At 46.4% G+C, this 18,934-nt stretch overlaps 1 protein-coding gene across 1 annotated transcript in view; it reads left to right on the top strand.

Annotated features, from left to right (window-relative positions):
* The window catches only part of Ptprn2 (protein tyrosine phosphatase receptor type N2), a 761,869-nt gene that overhangs the window by 674,341 nt on the left and 68,594 nt on the right, over window positions 1–18,934 (top strand). Inside the window, 1 exon segment of the mRNA XM_038337154.2 lies at window positions 3,013–3,207. Within this exon segment, the coding sequence (XP_038193082.1) occupies window positions 3,013–3,207 (195 nt within the window).

Genomic DNA, 18,934 nt, shown 5'->3' with positions numbered 1-18,934 from the left:
TGAAAAGTACAACCTTTTTCTTTCAAAAACTAGTTTTGAAGTATAGTACAGAGAAAAGACAAAATGTGGTCTTTGTGCTGTTGATTAAGAAACCATAGCCAACCCAAAGGACAAGGCATTAGGTCAATCTCCAGCTTCCTCCTGCTGTAATCAAGACATCAAAGCATTACTGTCCATAGTGGTCTACAGAAGGGCCTATGTGGGATGCAGCTCTAAACAGGCTGCTAAGGAATACCTGATAACTAAGATGCTCAGATCCCCTCTACCAGCTGATTGATAGATTCAGACACATGCTCGCACATCACACCACACGCTCGCACACCACACCACACCACACCACACCACACCACATCAGACAGCTGAGAGACAGTCATCATTGGGTAGGGAAAGCATCTCAAATAAAGCTACAGAGAGATGTTTGTTTCTGTTCCATAGATGGAAGCATTAGAAGTTGCTGCTTGCTGCTTCATAGTCCCAGGGCCTGTCTAGGGTGTCCATAGCCCAGGCTTCACCTTGAATATGTTCACTACATCACTGATATGGCTTTCATGTCCACATGTCAATCCTTACACCACTGCAGCCTCACAGGCCGGCTGCTACAGGTTCCCAGGTCTCAGACGGGAAAGACTGGGAAGATAAGGCAAGAGGAAAGAGCACTATGGCCCAAGTGACCAGGTCCAGGCTGCCTTGGACTGGCCCAGACTGTGGTGGCAGGTTTGGGCAGTGTGCAACCAAGTGAATGATCATGACATGACACATGCTGTCAAAAATGTCTAAGGTGCCATTTGGGACCAAGTGATCCCTGCCTGGGCCAGGGAATGATTTCGGTACAATGGCCTCCCCCTAACTGGGTAGAAGTTTTATCACAAGGTCACAGTTAGCCCCTGGAAGCATTTCTACCCTAAGAAGCAAGAGAGGCCATGTGGTGGACTCCAGGATTCCCATAGAGGTAGAGGAGCTGGGCAACTTACTCCTGAGAGGATGTGAGCCCAAACTGGGATCCTTTGGGGACACTTAATTCCATTCAGGCTTCCCTCGTTGATTCATGGCCTAGGTACACAGCCAGCATGACTTCCTGTGTCCTCCCCTAGACTTGGCCTGGGGCACACTGAACCTCACCAGAGCTCTGTTCTCTAAGGTATTGCAGAGCCTTCTCCTGGGGTCCTTTTCCAGAACCCAGTGGCAATCCTTCTGTGAGCATGAAGTGAGCAAGGCGTGCATGCACTTAGGTCGGTAGAGCCCTGAGAAGAGCCCTCATGGGGAACGTGGGACTTTGTTGATTGTTCGCTGTGTTTTTGAGATTGCCAGAAAATTAGCTGATTTTCCTTTCTTTTCTTCTCTCTCACTCTCTCTCTCTCTCTCTCTCTCTCTCTCTCTCTCTCTCTCTCTTTCTCTCTCTCTCTCTATTTTAAAAGAGGAATCCATTGGTTAAAACTCTCTAAGGCAACAAGCATATAGAAAAACAGAGAAAAGGGAGTGTCAAGACCAAATATTGGTCCTGCTGCCCCTTATGGCAGAGGCATTCCTGCCCTCTGAAGGTCTCTCGTCATGTCCAGGGTGCCCATGATGACCTTCACCATCTCAGTTACTATCAAGTCTCAAGGCTTATGTGAGCCACCAACAGTGGGTGAGAGCATGGGTTTCTGTCTACTGGAGAGCTGAGCAGATGTGGGAGGGTCTTTGTATTTCTGGTGGCCTCTGTCTGAATGAAGCCATCGACAACAGCGACCTGGGGTGAAGGAGATAAAACTGTGGTCGTAGTCTCCTACCTTCTGCCTTCGGGAGCTAAACAGGCCTCTGGTTCCTACTGTTTGTTGTGTGGCATTTTATTCTTTAGGCTTCTGGGGGGGTCACCACCTAGCTCTCAAATAAATCACATATGGAGGCTAATTCTTAGTTATACATGCCTGGCCTTAGCTTGGCTTGTTACTAGCCAGCCTTTCTTAAATTATCCTGGCTACCTTTTACCTCTGGACTTTTATCTTTCTCTATTTCTGTATACCTCTCTTTCCTTCTGACTCCCTGACTGACTGACTGGCTGGCTGGCTGGCTGGCTCCTGATCTTCTCCTCCTCTCCTTGTTCTCTTGCTCCTCCTCTCAGGTTTCTCCTTCTATTTATCCTCTCTGCCTGCCAGCCCCGCCTATCCTTGCTCCTGCCTTGCTATTGGCCATTCATCTCTTTATTAGGACCATCAGGTGGTTTAGAGAGCCACAGTAACACAGCTTTACAGAGTTAAACAAAAGCAGCATAAACAAAATAATATTCCCCAAGACCTGCTGGCGAGGGCATGGTTCTTTTTCCTCTGTTCTGTGGGGCTCTGCTGTACTTTCTGATCACCTCTTCATGACATTTCATTTTGGTGATTGAGTCAGTTTCATCTTCTCCAGATATGGAAGGCCTCATTGTGTCTGGGAAGCTTCCAGAATGGGATCTTGCCAGTCAGAAGGTGAGAACTGTAGGATAAAGCCAAAGGTCAAAGTCAAGGGGTCATGTTGCCAAGGTTCCAGAATCCTTGCTCTTGTCAGAATGGGAGTTGTTTGGAGGAGAAGAAAATCCCAGACTGAAGGTGTCCCCACCTTATAGTAGACTCCTGGTTTTTCATGTGACCTAGGTTCTAACAAGAAAGGAAGATTCAAACTTTATCTATCTGCGTCTTTGTTATTGACCAGAATAAGACAAAAAAGTGCTTTAGAAATCTCTGCGGTGATGAGGGTTGTGTCTGCTCATGGGTATATAGGTGTGTACTCACACATTTGTTCCTAGAGCCAACTTGTTTCAGTGGCTTGTAGATCTCAGGGCATAAGGGTGGTGATGCCTCCAAACACACTAATGGGCATGGCGAGTCCATATTGGCTGTGTAATAGCCAAGAGCGTGAATTCTCACTAGTGTGAGCCTTGACTAAGACTGAGTAGGCAGGAAAATAGAGGGTTGGCTTGCAGTTCTGGGGGAGTACCAAGTAGGTTTCCTTGGATGCTGCTAACCCCTGACTCTGCCCCTGGCTGTCTTGCAGGAGCTATGCCGCCAGCGTATGTCTGTCCGGCCACAGGATCGGCCTGATGGACCACACACGTCACGCATCAACAGTGTCTCTTCCCAATTCAGTGATGGGCCAATGCCTAGCCCTTCAGCTCGGAGCAGCACTTCATCCTGGTCCGAGGAGCCTGTTCAGTCTAACATGGACATCTCTACAGGCCACATGATCCTGGTAAGGCTTGCCTCCTTTAGGACACTTCTGACTTCTGGGAATGAATGGCAGGCACTGGCAAGGTGTATGTCGTCTACTGTGTCCATCTGTCAATTGCTTCCTGACCTCAGAACTTGCTAGTATCCCTCTGGGAGTTGTGGATAGGAACAAAAGGTGTGTTCATCACTGAACTCTTTCTGTCCTGCTTAGAGCACACGTGTGCACATGCAGGCATGATCCCTTGGACTTGAGATGGAGTTCTTGGAATGCATGCCTTCTAGTGTTGGTTGTGTGTGCCACTCCATTGATTTTGATTAATAGTAAGTGACTGCCGACCAGGCAAGAGTCATGTTGATCAAGAATGTTCTGTGGAAATGCTTCAGGAGTCTTGCTAGCGTAGACCTGAATGGACATAGAGGGAAGCCAATGTGTGCAGCAGTCCACTTCCCAGGTGACACATGGCCACAGGAGGCATTCCCTCGCTGTGCTGTTTGTGACTTGCCCTTGTCCTGCTTGCTTCTCTTTCTTCTCGAAAGGGGGATCCCAAAATGCTGTTTTGGAATACAGGCAGTGAGGAGAGAGCATCTAACACCTGGGGCAGGCAGCTTATCTTCTGCTCAGTGGATGTGTCATATTCCTATTTTATTCTTGAGCAATCTATTAATTGCCCATATGTGTGGTGTTTGGTGCTTGTAGTCTCTTATGGTGACAGATGTCCTCCTAATGGACAGCAGTGACTGAACTTAGATCTGACCTTTCAAGGACTTTAACATTTGCCCCTTTTGGAAAAGGAATCAAGAAGTCCAGGGACGCTGAGATTTTGTTCTGGCGTGAAGGAGTCAGTACGTGTGCTTGTCACTAGCAGCTTATTTCAGTACGTGGGATCTGGCACTCGTTTCCTGACTTTGGGTCACAATTTGGTAATACCTTGTGTCTGTGTGGACTATGATATACATTTTTTCAAGAGAAACTGTGTTTGGACGTGAAAGGCAATTCCGAGTTCAGCAGGAGGAACTCAACCTCCAAGTAGCCAAGATCTCACTGTCCTAAAGCAGGGTGGCCCAGGCGGAGGTCAGCAGTGCTGCTGGAGCCCAGCACAGGCATTTCCTGAATGTAGTCATGACTTCACCCCTACCACACTAGATCTAAGCCCAGCACAGGCATTTCCTGAATGTAGTCATGACTTCACCCCTACCACACTAGATCTAAGCCCAACATAGGCATTTCCTGAATGTAGTCATGACTTCACCCCTACCACACTAGATCTAAGCCCAACACAGGCATTTCCTGAATGTAGTCATGACTTCACCCTACCACACGAGATCTAGAAAGACATTCAGACCCATGCAGGTCCTGTTCACCCATTCTCACACCCCGCTTGCCCAGATTGTAAGCCCCAGGAAAGTCAGGCACTTCCAGGAATGATTGCTTCCATGGCAGGAGATGTGGCTCAGCACCTCTCAGGATGCAAGCCCAGAGGCAGGATGACCCAGTCGCTGTGACCATGAAGGGCTGGGCCATGCCGTGGACTCTGCTTTCTCTGCACCCACTTAGTACACAGGCTGTGAAACTCCTCTTGAGCTTTAGCAGAATAGGACTGGCCCAGGGTTGAGGCAAGCTTCCAGCAAGCCAGGGCCAAGTTCATGCAGCAGCCCTGTGTCACCCCTCCCTGTACTGTGGAAGCGTTTACAACTGATCCTGGCTCATTAAAGCTAAGGGGAAGGTAATTGCAGTGATCAGTCACCCTGACCCTTAGTGGAAAAGTGCTTGCTAATTGGCCGACTGGCAAGACAAACTGCTAAAATACATGGCACGGATGAGTGGACCGTCAGGTAAATCCAGGACCCTGGGTATTCAGTCACAGCGCTCCAGCGAAGGAAGCAGGGGGCAAAATGTGATCTCTGAGCCTCTGAGCATAAAATCTGAAGAAAAAATTTGAGAGACGGTGCTTCCAGAGGACCTGAGTTCAATTCCCAGCACCCACACAGCAGCTCACAACCATCTGTAAACTCTAGTGATGGGAATCTGATGCCCTCTTCTGGCCTCCTGGGGCACTCCACACACATGGCACATAGCCATACATATGGGAAAACCACACATACACATAAAAATTAATAAATATTTTTAAAGACTGAAGGGAAAAATTTAACAAAAATGTTTCACCTCCAGACGGACAATGGGTATACCCCCATAAAGCCATGCTGACCCAAAATCTTGTGTCCTGTGACTAGGACACATCACTAACTGGATGGGGTACACAGGGGGCAACAAGTATGACTACTGTGGGCAGGGTGTCAGGCTTGATCCCTGTTTCCCATTGCTTTTCCCACCCAGGTTGGCCTCAGACACTCCATGTTCTGTAATTTTCTGCTAGACTGTAGAAACAAGACCCCTTGGAGTCACTGTCCCATCGAAGGTCAAGGACTTGGGCATCAGAGACTCACATGGGAGGAGAAGGTTTCCACTAGATAACAGACTGAACATTACTGGGCTGTGTCACCCCCAGTGGACCAGCCATAGTGACAGTCACTAGCAGAAGAGCCCAGCACCACCAACTCCAGGGAGGACCTCTGTGATCCCTGACTCCACAGTTGTCAGAGGAAGCACAGAGAGGCTGACTGCCTGTGTGTGGAGCCCTCAAGACAGACACAGCTGGACTGGACACATTGTCAGGGCTCTCCTGGGTGCAGGGCGCCCAGGGTTCTGACTAGAACAGAGGTATCAGTTCCGGTATGCCACAGAAGCCTGCCTCACTTGCTGTCTGCTGGTTCTGAGTCTAATGTCACATCCACCATCTCTGCCTTACTATCTGTGAGGCTAGGAAGTAGCAACTCTTCCGGTACCTGTGAGTATGAAGTGGGACAGGCTTATGAGGCATGCCTACGATGTACCTGGACACCACCTACCTGCATCACAGTAAAGCCACAGAGTTTGCCACCCAAGGCCACACTCTGCCTTTGCTATTATTGTTCTTGTCTTTATTTTCTTCAAAGGTGCCCTCTAAAATATTTTATTTTTGATCAATATATTAATTGTACATATGCATGGGATTTAGCATGGTATTTCAACATATGCACACAGTACATGTTGATCAAATCCATTCTTTCCTCATCCATCCTCCTCCAACCTCTGGGCACTACCATCTATATTCAGAGTGAGAGGGCAGCGGCCTCAGTGCAGGAATAGAGAAAGTGTGACTTTGATACCCAATAGATCTCCAGTCGTGAATGGGTAGAACAGCAAGACATCATATATATAGTGACCTAAGCCAGACACGGAGGACAAGAACCATGTATGTGCTCTCTCTCATGCAGAAGGAAGTAGATTTTAAAACTTCAAAGTTTCTGGGATTGGTGAGATGACTTAGGAGTAAAGGTACCTCTCATCAAGTGTGACAACCCAAATTCAATCCCTGTGATCCACACAGAAGGTGGGACCAACTCCTACTGGTCAGTCACCCTCTGACCTCTACAAGGGCACTGAAGCATGTGTGTATCCACACATATGATACACACTAAATAAGTACATAAAATGTAATAAAGTTTATAAGTTTCTGATGGGCATGGTGGTGAATACCTTTAATCCTAGCTCTCAAGAGACAGAGGCAAGAGGATCTCTGAATTAGACATCCTGGTCTATATAGGGAGTTCCAGGGATACACAATGATACCCTGTCTTAAATATATAAGCAGGCAAACAAATATTTATATTTGACTTTTTAACAGGTGTTTTAAAAGTAGAGCTACCATAGAGTAAAGCTACATCAGTTTTGGAAATATATCTGAAAGAATCTCATCAGCATGCAAGGAGTAACCACATCCATGGTTACTGTTGCACTGTTCGAAACAATCACGTTACAGAGCCAGGCTACATGTGCATTGACAGGTGAAGGGTGGAGTTTTCATCCACTGTGAAGAAGAATGGGGCCATGCTAGCCCTAGGACCTGGAGATAGTCATGAAAAGCAAGTAGCACTCAGACAAAACCACTCGTTTCTCATACACAGAACCTAGATTTTGAAAAAGCATAAGTATACATGTAGAAGAGGAACTAATTGGGAAGAATAAGGGTCTGGTTGGAGGAGAGCAAGAGAGAGTAATTGGTGTGACTTTTGAAACAGACATACAGAAATATAGACAGCAATGAACCCTATAGTGCTTTGCAATTATAAACACTAGATACTTTTATTAGGATTCCAAGTTTGAGGGGTGTACAGTTGGTTTAGTAGGTAAGAACGTTTGCTGTACAAGCATGAGGTCCTGAATTCAGATCCTAACCCCAACTTAAAAAAAGGCAGAAGTGGCTGTGTGTATGCCTGTAACACCAGCACTATGGGGGAACAGGAGAATGACAAGAACTAGTGACCCCCAGGCTAAACAACAGTGCAGAGAGCACAGGGACACCTGATGCCTTCACTGCACAGGCGCATGAACCCTGTGCACTTGCACATACATCACACGCATACACACAAGTACTTAAATCCTGGTACTCACAGACTGAGGCAGGGGAACTGTAAGTTTGAAACAAACCTGGGCTGTACAGCAAGACTTTGCCTTAAGAAACCAAAATTTAAAAAGGAACTAAGAGAGGGAGGAAAGGAAGAAGGAAGAAGGGAGAACGGAAGAGAAAGAAAGGGAGGAAGGAAGGGAAAGAAAAGGATAAATAAAGGAAGAAAAAATAAATGAAAGAAAGAGAGAAAAAAGAGAGAGGAAGGAAGGAAGGAACAAAAGGAAAGGAAAGGAAAGGAAAGGAAAGGAAAGGAAAGGAAAGGAAAGGAAAGGAAAGGAAAGGAAAGGAAAGGAAAGGAAAAAGAAAGAATCCAAGTTAGTTTTGAGGAGCTCAGAGGAACGGTCCGGTCTCCCAGACTCCTTACCCCAGCTGCTATGGAAGATGGTCTGCCTGATGAAAAGTGGGGTAGGGGGAAGAGGAGGGGTGCCATGTTGGAAAGGGGGAGCAGAGGCTGGCTGGGCACACAAGCCCAGTGGCCAGTGGGAAACGTCTCATGTTCTTCTAAAGAAATGTTCACCTTGTGGGATGCTCAAGTGAGTTCAGAGCTCTAAAACACTCCCTGCTGAGCAAGGGCAGCCACTAGAGTAACTTTTAAGGACAGACATAAAGTCACCACAGTGTAAGAGTATGGGGAACCACCTTCCTGGTAAACCCTTGCTAAAGGGAGAGGTGCAGGCTTGAGTTTACTCGCCAGAAGATCCGTTCCCATATCGTGCCTGCCTTCTGCAGGGAGATGTTTCCACATGGCTGGCCGCATGCATCCCAGCCACGCATTACAGCAGGGAAGTGGGCATGGTATACATCACATGCAGAGGGGCAGGCACTACATTGGGGACATTAGAAAATGTCACTTGATTGCTTGCTCACTTGCTTAGTGCCACTGGCTGGGAGCCTCCAGGGAATGAACATGTGCAGAACAACGTGGGTGTATTCATCTCTGTTGGGCCCACAGAGCTTACTGAGGGAAAGCATCCTGAATGCAGACATTTTAAGAACATTGCACTTGAGGACAGAGGCCTGGGTCCCCTTAACCTTCACAATGACCAGCTCCTCTGAGACTCTGTGTAGTTCTGTCCCTAGACACCCACCAAGCAAGACCCAAGGCTGAGCCCATCTCACAGATGAAGGCAGTGAACGCAAGAGTACTGATGCAAAACCGTGAAGCACAGAAGTGTCAACCCTGGGTGGGCAGCTTCTCATCTCAGCAAACTACAGCTCCTGAGGGTCACCAGAGCAAAGGGGCCTGCTGAGAGCCAGGGGGCCATGTCCTCTGTTCCTGGACTTATGATGGAGATACCAAAGGCCTAGAGGTGCAAAGTACCCTGTGACCATGCTGGAGATGTCCAGAAGCTAGCCTAGGATAGGAACCCCAGGAGTAACCTTGGGACTAGGAACAGGGTATAGGCTCAGGATGTGAGGATGCGTTGGGATGTCGTAGGATTGGGCTCAGAGTGTGGATCCAGGCATGAAGTGTTGGTCCGGGTACAGATATGGAGAGCTCCTTCAGCCATTGCTCCTGGCCCTCTTGGCTTCAAGCCACTAACAGACTACAATTTGCTCCTTTCTGCTCATGGTCCCTGAGTGCTGAGTGCTGGGGACCAGGAGCTGCTCATTTAGTCACTGAAACACACACGATCCCGTACTATGTGCCTATGGTCAATGTGGCCTGAGATCCACCCCCTTCCTCTGGAAAGAGGGTACTCAGGTAGCCTCTAATAAGAGCAAGCCTTCAAACCCATACCTGTCCCACCCAGCCACAGGGCCAGGACAGAATGGATATCTATGAATAATCAGTTTGCTTGTTCCTGTCTGGCTCTCAGTGTTCAGTTACTCATCTGCATGTGACAACCAGTGGTGCTCGCACCCCAGAAGAGGCAGGGACCCATTCCCTAGGGCAAAATTTCAAGATAAACAACAAGACGTCTATTCAGAATCATGTCACAAGCTACAATATAGGGAGGTGGGCGTCCGGCTGTCTCAGGCACACACACCTCCTATGTGCAAGAGCTGTGGTATTGCATTGACTTGGGGGAGGGGGTGATTAGGCCCATGACACCTATTTAGTCATGACACCTAGTTAGTGAGAAGAACATTCTGGAAGGTGTGTGGGAGGGTGTGCTGGGTTTTTGTCCTCAAATACCAGAATGATAGGATTGACGCTTAAGAGAGAAAGGAAGGTAACTGGTCCTGGAGACCAAAAGCCCATGATGAGGTGTGGCAGACGGCTTTCTGCCAAGGTCTCTCCCTGGCTTCAAGATGACCATCTTGATGTGTCCTCACAGGGCCTTTCTTCCATGATGTCCAATCAGGTGAACTTCAGATGTCTTTTTAAATGAATTTCCTCTTGAAGGGCCCTGGCTTCCCATGAGGTCACAGCTAACTACTGTGTGGGCCCCACAGCAGCAGGAGCCCCATTAGCAAAGCCATCAAGCACGACCACCAGTACTTCCCGTGGGCAACCTTAGGGTGGGAGGCTACAGGCCTGCTGTTTCTGTGAGAGAGAATACCTTTGGACCCACCCTAAGGAGTAGCCTCCAGGCTGCCCATGACCGGGGCTGTCATACCAGTTCTTCATGGGTGGCATGGATGGGTGCCATATTATTTGGAAATATTATCTGAGTTCTTCTTTACCTGAGGAGGGGGTATCTTGTGGTTTGGGTAGGTAAAGAAGGAATTCTTTTTATTACTAAAACCCATCTGAACGTCTGACTGGCTACATAAAGTGCTAGAGCTGCTGGTACTCTGCCTTCCTGCCCTCTGGCTTTCTGGTGTCATCTTTTCTGTCTTGGCTCTAGCAGCTTAAGGAAAAGGTCTATGGCCCAATCTCACCCAGACTCCAGTGAGACACATAGTATATTCTGAGGCAGCTGTGGCTTATGCACATTTCATGCCCACTACTTGCCGAGGTAGACTTTGGTCTCCTGATGGGGTGGAGGACACAGAGATCCCATGGAAGATGTGTAAGAAGAATGCAGCCACCTGGGATGGGTCATGATGGTTATCTGGAAGAGTGCTTGGATCTGGTACCTCTGACCTTGAGTCTTTCTTTTTTGTTTTCTATTATTTCCATTTTTTATGGACCTTATAGTGGATGATCTGGTAAAACAGAATAAATAAGCATCCAATTCATATTCACTGAGTGATGCTGAAAAAGCAACAGCAAGACTGGAACTGGCAGCCTCGTGAGTGACATCCAGAGGGGAAGCTTCTAAACTAGTGTCTGGAGCAGGACTCAGAAGTGGCACTCACCCAGTGTTTTCTGGGTTCTGGTGACAGAGATGCCTACCATTGACTGGGCCATGCTAGATAGACCTGGCAGGGTGAGTCATGCCCAGAGGTATAAGCTGGGCCCACTCAGTGCCCCCCATTCCAGTGGCTTGTAGGCACGCTCCACTGAGTTGAAAGTCAGCTATAGTATCCCAGTGGACTCACCTGGCTGTTCACATACATAGAATAAAGTTAATGTGCTTTGTAAAATATAAGTATTGAAGTTCTGCTGAACTACACAGCTCTACAAACATCATGGATGAGCGTAACTGCCTATGGTCTGCCTAGCTTTGCGTGCTCAGCGTGACTCTGGGTAAAGACAATAGGTATCTTCTTCTTGGGAAGCTTATACCAGAATAGTTAGAGAAATGTGAGCTAGAGCCAAATGCTAAACTCTGAGCTCTACTAGAAGGCCTTGTCTTTCATGAGACTTGGGTGGATGTTGGCACAAGGTCTTTGTTGCTGAGGAGCAACACTGTGGGACAAGAAAGAGACTGTAGGGATGGCTCTGCCTCGCCAGGACCCTCAGAGCAATTTGTAATTAGAAGATTTGCAGAAGAAAGCAAACTGGGTGGCCCCATACACATGAATTACTGTGGTTCCTTAAGATCAAAGGTCAACATGCCCTCCCTCAGCTGTCCTGTCTGTTTGCCAGAAGTCAAGAGCATTAAGAGACAGCATCCAGAGATGGAGAGGACCCTGACCACAGTCCACAGTTGGTGTCCTCTCTTGGTGCAAGAAAGAACAGCCTGGAGACAGAGTTACTATGTCACAGGGTGACATCAGACATCGTGGTCTCCATGTTTCCCATCTATGAAGCAGTCCTACGGGATAACTGTGAAGCACAGGAGGGCTCTCCCAGTATGTTCAACATTGCAGTGACTCTTCATCCCTGAACATAGCCTCTGAAAGACATATGTCACCAAAAATGACGGTCATGACCCTAGAATTTAAGTAAGTTCTTCTAACAGAATCAATTATTTCCAGTTTCTGGGTGTCCAGCCCTGTTTTATGTTGTGCACACCCTGGCATGTTATCCGCTTATTGTTTGCTTCAGACAGGCTTCCCTTCTTTCTTCTGAAGTGATTGATTGTTTCTGCTCCCCCCTTTACCCCTAACCAGCACAGCAATGCATTTTAGTAGCTACCCCAGTGATGAACAGTCACACCTAATCTCCCGAGTGGAATGAATGTCTCCATCCTCGTCTCAAGCCTGGCACATGGACACTGGCCTAGCTTCCCTCTCAAGCAGGCACATGACTGTGATTTGGGGTTTAGCACCCTTCCTTGGGTTTCTAGACCATCCACTTTCACTACTAATTTTTGTAGACATTGCTTATTCAGATTGATCCTACATGACATTTTTGCTTTCCCTTTGCTTTTCCTTTGTATTCTTGCTTCATTCTGGGCAGGATTTCCTTCTTTTCTAAAATATATCAATCATTGAGTAGGGCTGTTCCTTAGTCTTTATTTAAATGCCTTTAGTCCTCATACTGATTATCTTTCTGTCACCTTCCTCTATCCCTTCACTCTGTCACCAAGGCTACAGGGTGGTCACAGCTCGCAGGTCGCAGGTCGCAGCTGCTGTGGTGACTCTCCTTGCAGCCCCTTTGATTCTCATTGCTATTTCCTGTTTGGAGATTTCCTTTTGTCCTGTCTTAGGATAGAACTTACTTTTTGTTTGCTATGTTTGTAAATTTTATGCATGTGTATGATGTGTTATGATAAGATCTGCCCTTCCAATCATGGCCTCTTAGTCTTTGTTATTATTCATTGTCTCTGTCAGTCGCCTCCTCTCTGAGGAGGGATGAGAGATTGGTATAATTTAGAGCAGCTTATTAGAACTTTTAAACTTTTTCTCTCAAGACCTACTGTGATCCCCAAATCTGAGAATTCTTACCTTCTGTGATCCCCAAGTCTGAGGATTCTTGCCTTCTGTTGATTCTGGGAACTTACAAATGACTTACAATGTGATTTTTCTTCATTTGTTTCTGTAGTAGGAATTGAATCCAGGATCCTATGCATGATAAATAAACTTCTGCCACTGAGCTAATATCCACAGCCCACCATCTACAATTTAAAATTGGCTCTGTCATACTCTCCTCTAGTAAAAATGTATTGGACACCTTTGTTCCCATTTCTTAAGTATTTTTCATATCTATACTCTTCATTTCTGTCTCGTGTTCACAGGAACTTCCCTAACTCAGTCTTCTAGTATGTAAGTCTTCTCTTCAGCCATGTGTACAATCTAACCCACCCACTGTGTGCTCAGTTCAGCAGTGTGTACACTCTAACCACCCACTGTGTGCTCAGTTCAGCAGTATGGACACTCTAATCACCCACTGTGTGCTCAATTCAGCAGTGTGTACACTCTAACTTGCCCACTGTGTGCAGTTCTGCAGTGTGCACACTCTAACCCTCTCCGGGGTTTTCAGTTTCAAAGAGTGTGTTTTGATTTGCAGTTGTTCTGTTCATTTTCGCAGCTGCCTGGTGAGTCTTCTAGTGCAGTTGGTTCTTCCTTTCAATGCCTCTAGTGGCAAGCAAACCCATTGTGTGATTCTTCTCCAGATCCTAGGAGCTTGCTCTCCTTTCTAGCTGGTTGCTTTAGTGCCTCAGGCAGCTGTTGCCTTGCTGTGTTCAAACTCGCAGCTCCTCACTGGAGTGGATCTGGATCTCAGGATTTTGTGTGGCCTTGTGCTTTGTGGGGTTTAGAGAGTGTATTTGTCAAGCACTGCGGACTGTCATGAAACAACCATTTCCTCATCGGTTGCTTAATTTAGGCCCCAAATGACCCTTGTGTGGCCGATTTGAGCTTTAATTGTAGATAAGGCTCATGGTTCAAATGTCTCAGCACTGCCGGTCTCCAAAGGAACAGACATGCTGTGCACCCACACTGAGTATGCAGGCCTCAAAGGGTTCTAGTCAATATGAAGTCTCAGGCCCTCTTCCTGCCTCCCGTGGGTACTATTTTGGTTTTTGTGTTTTTGTTTGTTTTTCTCTCTAGACCCTAGTTTTAGTGGAGGAAATTGCTTTGCCTTGCCCTCTCTTTAGGATTTGGGTGTCTTCAGGTTAGTTGTCTCTGCGTGGATTTCTTCTTCATTTTGTATTCCTGGATATGGCTCTTAGTTTTGTAACTATGTGGTTGCCATTTGTCCAGCATCTTTAGGGTGTTAAGATGTCTCATAGAGGAAGACAGTTGAGGATCTCTGTTTTCCATGCTACTAGGAACACTCTGTGCAGCTTAAACAAAGGATGCAGGGAGAGTACAGTTCTGCATGGAATCTCACATCACACTGACAGCTGATTCAAAACCATACTCCTGTGCTGCGGTACAGCAGCTGTCTGCACAGAAGCCAGGCAATGCCATTACATACCCTTAATCCCAGCATTCAGGACACATAGGAATGAAGATCTATGGGAAGTAGAAGCTAGTCTGCTCCACATAGGTACCAGGTCAGCCAAGGTTACATGTAAGATTGTTTTTAAAAAGAAAGGGGGTGGGGCGGTAAGGAGGAAGAACAGCAGTTCTAGCAGCAGGTGAGCACAGAAGGAAATCCAGCTGTGAACAGCACTGCCCTGGGGTGTTCCAGGTGGCATGAGCAGGAGGCCATTGGCAACCCACTCTTGCTCCACCTGTCAAGCCTGGTCAGTGTGTGGCATGTGTCTTGGGCAGTCCCATGGTATGACTGGCATTGAGCTGGGAAGAGACTAAGGATATGTGACGGTCTCACTCTTGCTGACACAGTACAGTGTGACCCCCATGCGTGTTCTACCTTGCCTGGAGCAATGGGATGAGATGAGGGAGCCCTTCTGGATCTCACCCTAACTTTTGCTTTCACTTCACCAACATTTTAGTCCTTTTGCTCTGCTAGGATGCTCTGGGGAGGTAGAGGAGACAGACAGACCACTGGGCTCCAGTTCTTTGGCTGATAAGGAAATGAGCACATGGGTTTTGGTCTTGTGTGATGTCATCTTACTGGTGCAGAGTCAGTTTCTTTGGCCCTGTGTTATCTCCTCATGAGCATATAGCCTGTTATCTTTAGAGAGATAAAAATCAAAGCAGCCTCTTGCGGTGGACATGTACAAAGTCTCTGCAAATACTCTGTAACATGTTGGAGAGCCTCGTATCCTAACTGCTCCTACAACAGATCTCCTAGCTGTCATTGTCCTCGGAAATCTTGCCACACTTGCTGGAATTCTTTATTTTTCCTAAAAACTTCATCAGAAAATCGTAATGACTACATCACTGGCACAGAATATAAAAGGCCGCTGCTAAGAAAAGCCCTGCTGCTTTGTAACCATGAGGCTGCTGTGTGTTGCTAAGCAACCATCTCTCCTCTTCCCTCCTCCCAAAGGTTTCCCTGCCCTAACCAGTGTCGTCATCCACAGAGCAGAAATGTGTCCTCTGGGCCTTCTTGTGCTAGGTTGAGTATTAGGAAGGCATTGGGTCTTTGAGACCCTTAGCTCCTGTCTTTGTGACTTGGAAGCAGCTGTTTAAGTTTTGTAGAAGAGACCATCGAGTTGGGGTGAGGGGAGGTGGCTGGATAAACTCATGAATCTGTTGTAACTCTGCATACAGAAATAGTACACAGCAGGGGTCCTGGAAGAGGCTCTTAAAGGCACCAGCACTGCCTGGCCCTCCTAATTTTGGTGTGGGCGAAGGCATACTCCATGGGGCCCCAGCATGTAGGGCGTGGTTGATAATGTTTGCTGTGGAAATGTTTTTGTTTGTTTGTTTTTCTCCTTTGAATTTGTTACCCTCCTGAAAGGACAGACTTTGTAATCAAAATCAGTAGTACACTTTAAACCCCCTTTTCTTCTGCCTTTTCTTGAGCCCTTTGGGATACAGTGTTGGCTTAGTAATAAAATTTTTCAAAGATGTCCTACCTTAAAGTATGTTATTTAAGTCAAAAGGATGCGGCAAAGATTGGAATCAAATGGCTACTTTCTTATCTAGTAAAGAATATTCACCGATCTGTACTAATACAAATACGTTGTAAAACAAAGGTTTGCAATGAACCTTCTCAGACTTCCCTGTGTGTTAGAAAGAACGAGCACATCCAGCTTTACCCAGCTTGCCTTTGTAGTTCTCTTCTGATTTTAGACTTCACCAAAGCTGGGGAAGGTGGCACCGTTCTCCGTAAAAGGCTGGTATTGGTGTCTGTTAAGCAATTGTGGTCAAACTTTGATTATCCAAACAGAATGAGCGGATTTGATCATTCAAAGAGAAGTTTCAAAGGTTAAGAATGGAGCTGCCGATCTGCTCAGAATGACTGGGTTTTTCTCTTTGTCTTCCACGTAATTTCTTCTAAAACTCCCCGAATTTTCAATTTGCGGAGATAACTATATCTTCGGTGCAGCACAGTAGCTTAGTGGTAATTATTTATTTGACAAAGGGCTGTTTCAGAACTTTCAGAAAGCAGAAGTCAGGAGAAATATAAAACTGGATTAAAATTCCTTTAGACTTGTTTTTAATCAGAGTTGCTGCAGACTGGGATTAAAAGTCTCTACTTTGTCAATTGTATTGTTTTTTGCTTTTTAAATTTTTTTTTCTTTTTAAACTGTCTGTACGCCAGAATTACAAGGCGAGAAGCATACAAAAGATATTTGGTAAAGGCGGGCGGTCTGGGAAAATAATGCTCCTTTCATTAGCGTATTTCCCTTATTAACTGTGTAATTAATTGTACATAGCTAAGGGAAGCCGTGGAAATTGAGTTCTGAGATGTATCAAAGCTGACTTTGGCTTCACACTTCCATACAATTTATCATTAATGAGCTCGAGACGGAGGCTGCAATCTATAATTATTACTTACATTTGAATGACAAGCAAAGAATTTTATCAGCAGAGTTTTAAATGAAAAAGGGTTAGCAGTTAATGTTGAAACTGTTAATCTTTCTCATGAAAATAATTTTGGAGAATATGTTTTAGTGCAATGAGAGACTTGGGGAGAGCATTCTCTATTAAAATGGCCATTTTCTGATACTCCGGGTGAATTTGTCTACATTTGACAGCAGGGTGCAAATATTTTTGAGAGTGAATGAATATTTTATGGGGTACAGATCTGCTCATGCATTCTGGGAATGGATTATGCAATATTCCCACATACCCTGGCTCGGGTGAGTCTATAAGCCAGTTAGAGAAAAAGGCTGAAAGAATTTAACAGATGTGAGAGTATTTTAAAAGAAATGAACATTTCATTGTTTAATATCACAGATCTCTGCCTTCATCCCTTTCTCGTGGTTCATTGGCATGTAGATAATAAACAGTCAATACAGCTGGACACCTAGAACCTATCGCCTGAGCCCACAGTAAGGTAGGACTTCAGAGAGGCTTCTGACTCTCATGACCAGCCTCTGACAACACTGAACTGAAACTGTGGAGCTCTCTCCGGCTCCAGGGACCAGGAGGGGCCTCTCTCTTTGTCATTGCCCAGGGAGTGCCAGGCCCTGTACCAAGTTGTCTCAGATGAAGGAGACTTAGTTTATAGGGAGGCCTAAAATTTCATCCTTTGTTGAGTCAGGTACTGACTAAGGGCTACACCTATACCCCTGTGTGGGTGGAGGCCCCTGGGCCAGAGAGATAAACCAGTGCTGAGCTTTCTGAGGATGCTCAGGCGGCCTCCTGTGGTCAGTCTTCCAGGCAAATCCACACAAGCTTGATTTATCTGCTAGATGAGGTGACAGGCTGAGCTGCTGCAGACCTTTGTATAGTTCTAGGTCACCCCACATTTAGGGGCCACTGTATGATGTGCATCTGTGATGTCTTTATGTCTTAAAATTCCTCTTTGCCCAAGTCTGTTACCATCTTCGTCTCAATCTGAATATATCTTTGTGACTGGAGCCCCTCGACCTCCCATGTACGAATCGTTCATAAAATATTCTGTGGGACCCAGGTTGTCTGAAGGCAGTGCAGCGCTCCCACACACCAGGGTTCGTTCACTTGCCAGGACTGTGGCTTTCACGACACATGGTGCATTGTGATGCACGCTGAAGCTCAGCCTGTACACTCCAAGAACACTTCTCTGTGGAAAGGTATAGCCAAGGCTCTGTGTTACCTAGACTGCCTTCAAATCCCAAGCCCTGTATTAAGTTACTGGTTGTTAATTTTGGGTGCTACTTGGAGTTCACTTACCTTTGGTGAGGTTGCCTATAGCTAGATAGAGGTATTAACTAAATGTCCAAATATTGGTCTATGTAACAAAAGCCTGAATGGTTTTAGAAACATCAAGGTCATTTGATGAAATTTTTATGACTTTTTTTTCTCAGACTTTTGACCTCATTCCATGATTGCCTGGTTAGACCAAATCTTAAGAATTATTTTTTTGTTGTGATAGAGCTTAAAAAACTCAAGTATTTTGTAACTGAATGCTTGCAGAAACTTGAGGACCTGAGGAAGACAAGGAGCCCAGAAGGGGCAGCTAATGGGACTAAGATCTTCTAGTTTGTTCTGCACCAGGGTACATAGCACACACACGCACTCTCCGTCACTTCATCTCTTCTGTTGTCAGGAAAATCTCAAGTGCTGCAAAGGGTACAGAGGCAGCGGGAGTTCCGGCTTATGTAATCAGTCTGCCCCATGCAGAATGACCTTTCTGAAGCACTGTCACCGGATGCCTCTGTTACTGCAGATGCTCCGATGGCTTCCCCTTGCTCTTAAAATAAACACCTGGCTCCTTGCCACAGCCAAGCTTCTGAATGACCAGGCTGGCAGCTTCACTCTGTCTCCCTCTCCCTTCCACCCAGCTCCTCTCTGGAAAGTTCCAAATCCATTCTCACCTCAGACTAGGAGCTTTGCGGTTCCTCCCCTGCAGTACCCCATTCTTCTCATTTCCAGATCCTTCCTAAGCTACTCCAAACACACAGACGCAGTGCCTCCCTCAGCTCAACCCTCACACCATTGACCCTTGGTATCACCAGAAGTCATTTTGTTAATTACGTTTATTTGTGTTCTGTGGACTCTCCAGCCAAGGGAATC

The sequence above is a fragment of the Arvicola amphibius genome, chromosome 7, assembly GCF_903992535.2.
Source record: "Arvicola amphibius chromosome 7, mArvAmp1.2, whole genome shotgun sequence".
Lineage (NCBI taxonomy): Eukaryota > Metazoa > Chordata > Mammalia > Rodentia > Cricetidae > Arvicola > Arvicola amphibius.
The sequence above is the reverse complement of the archived record's forward strand: the minus strand, read 5'-3'. Positions and strand labels throughout refer to the sequence as shown.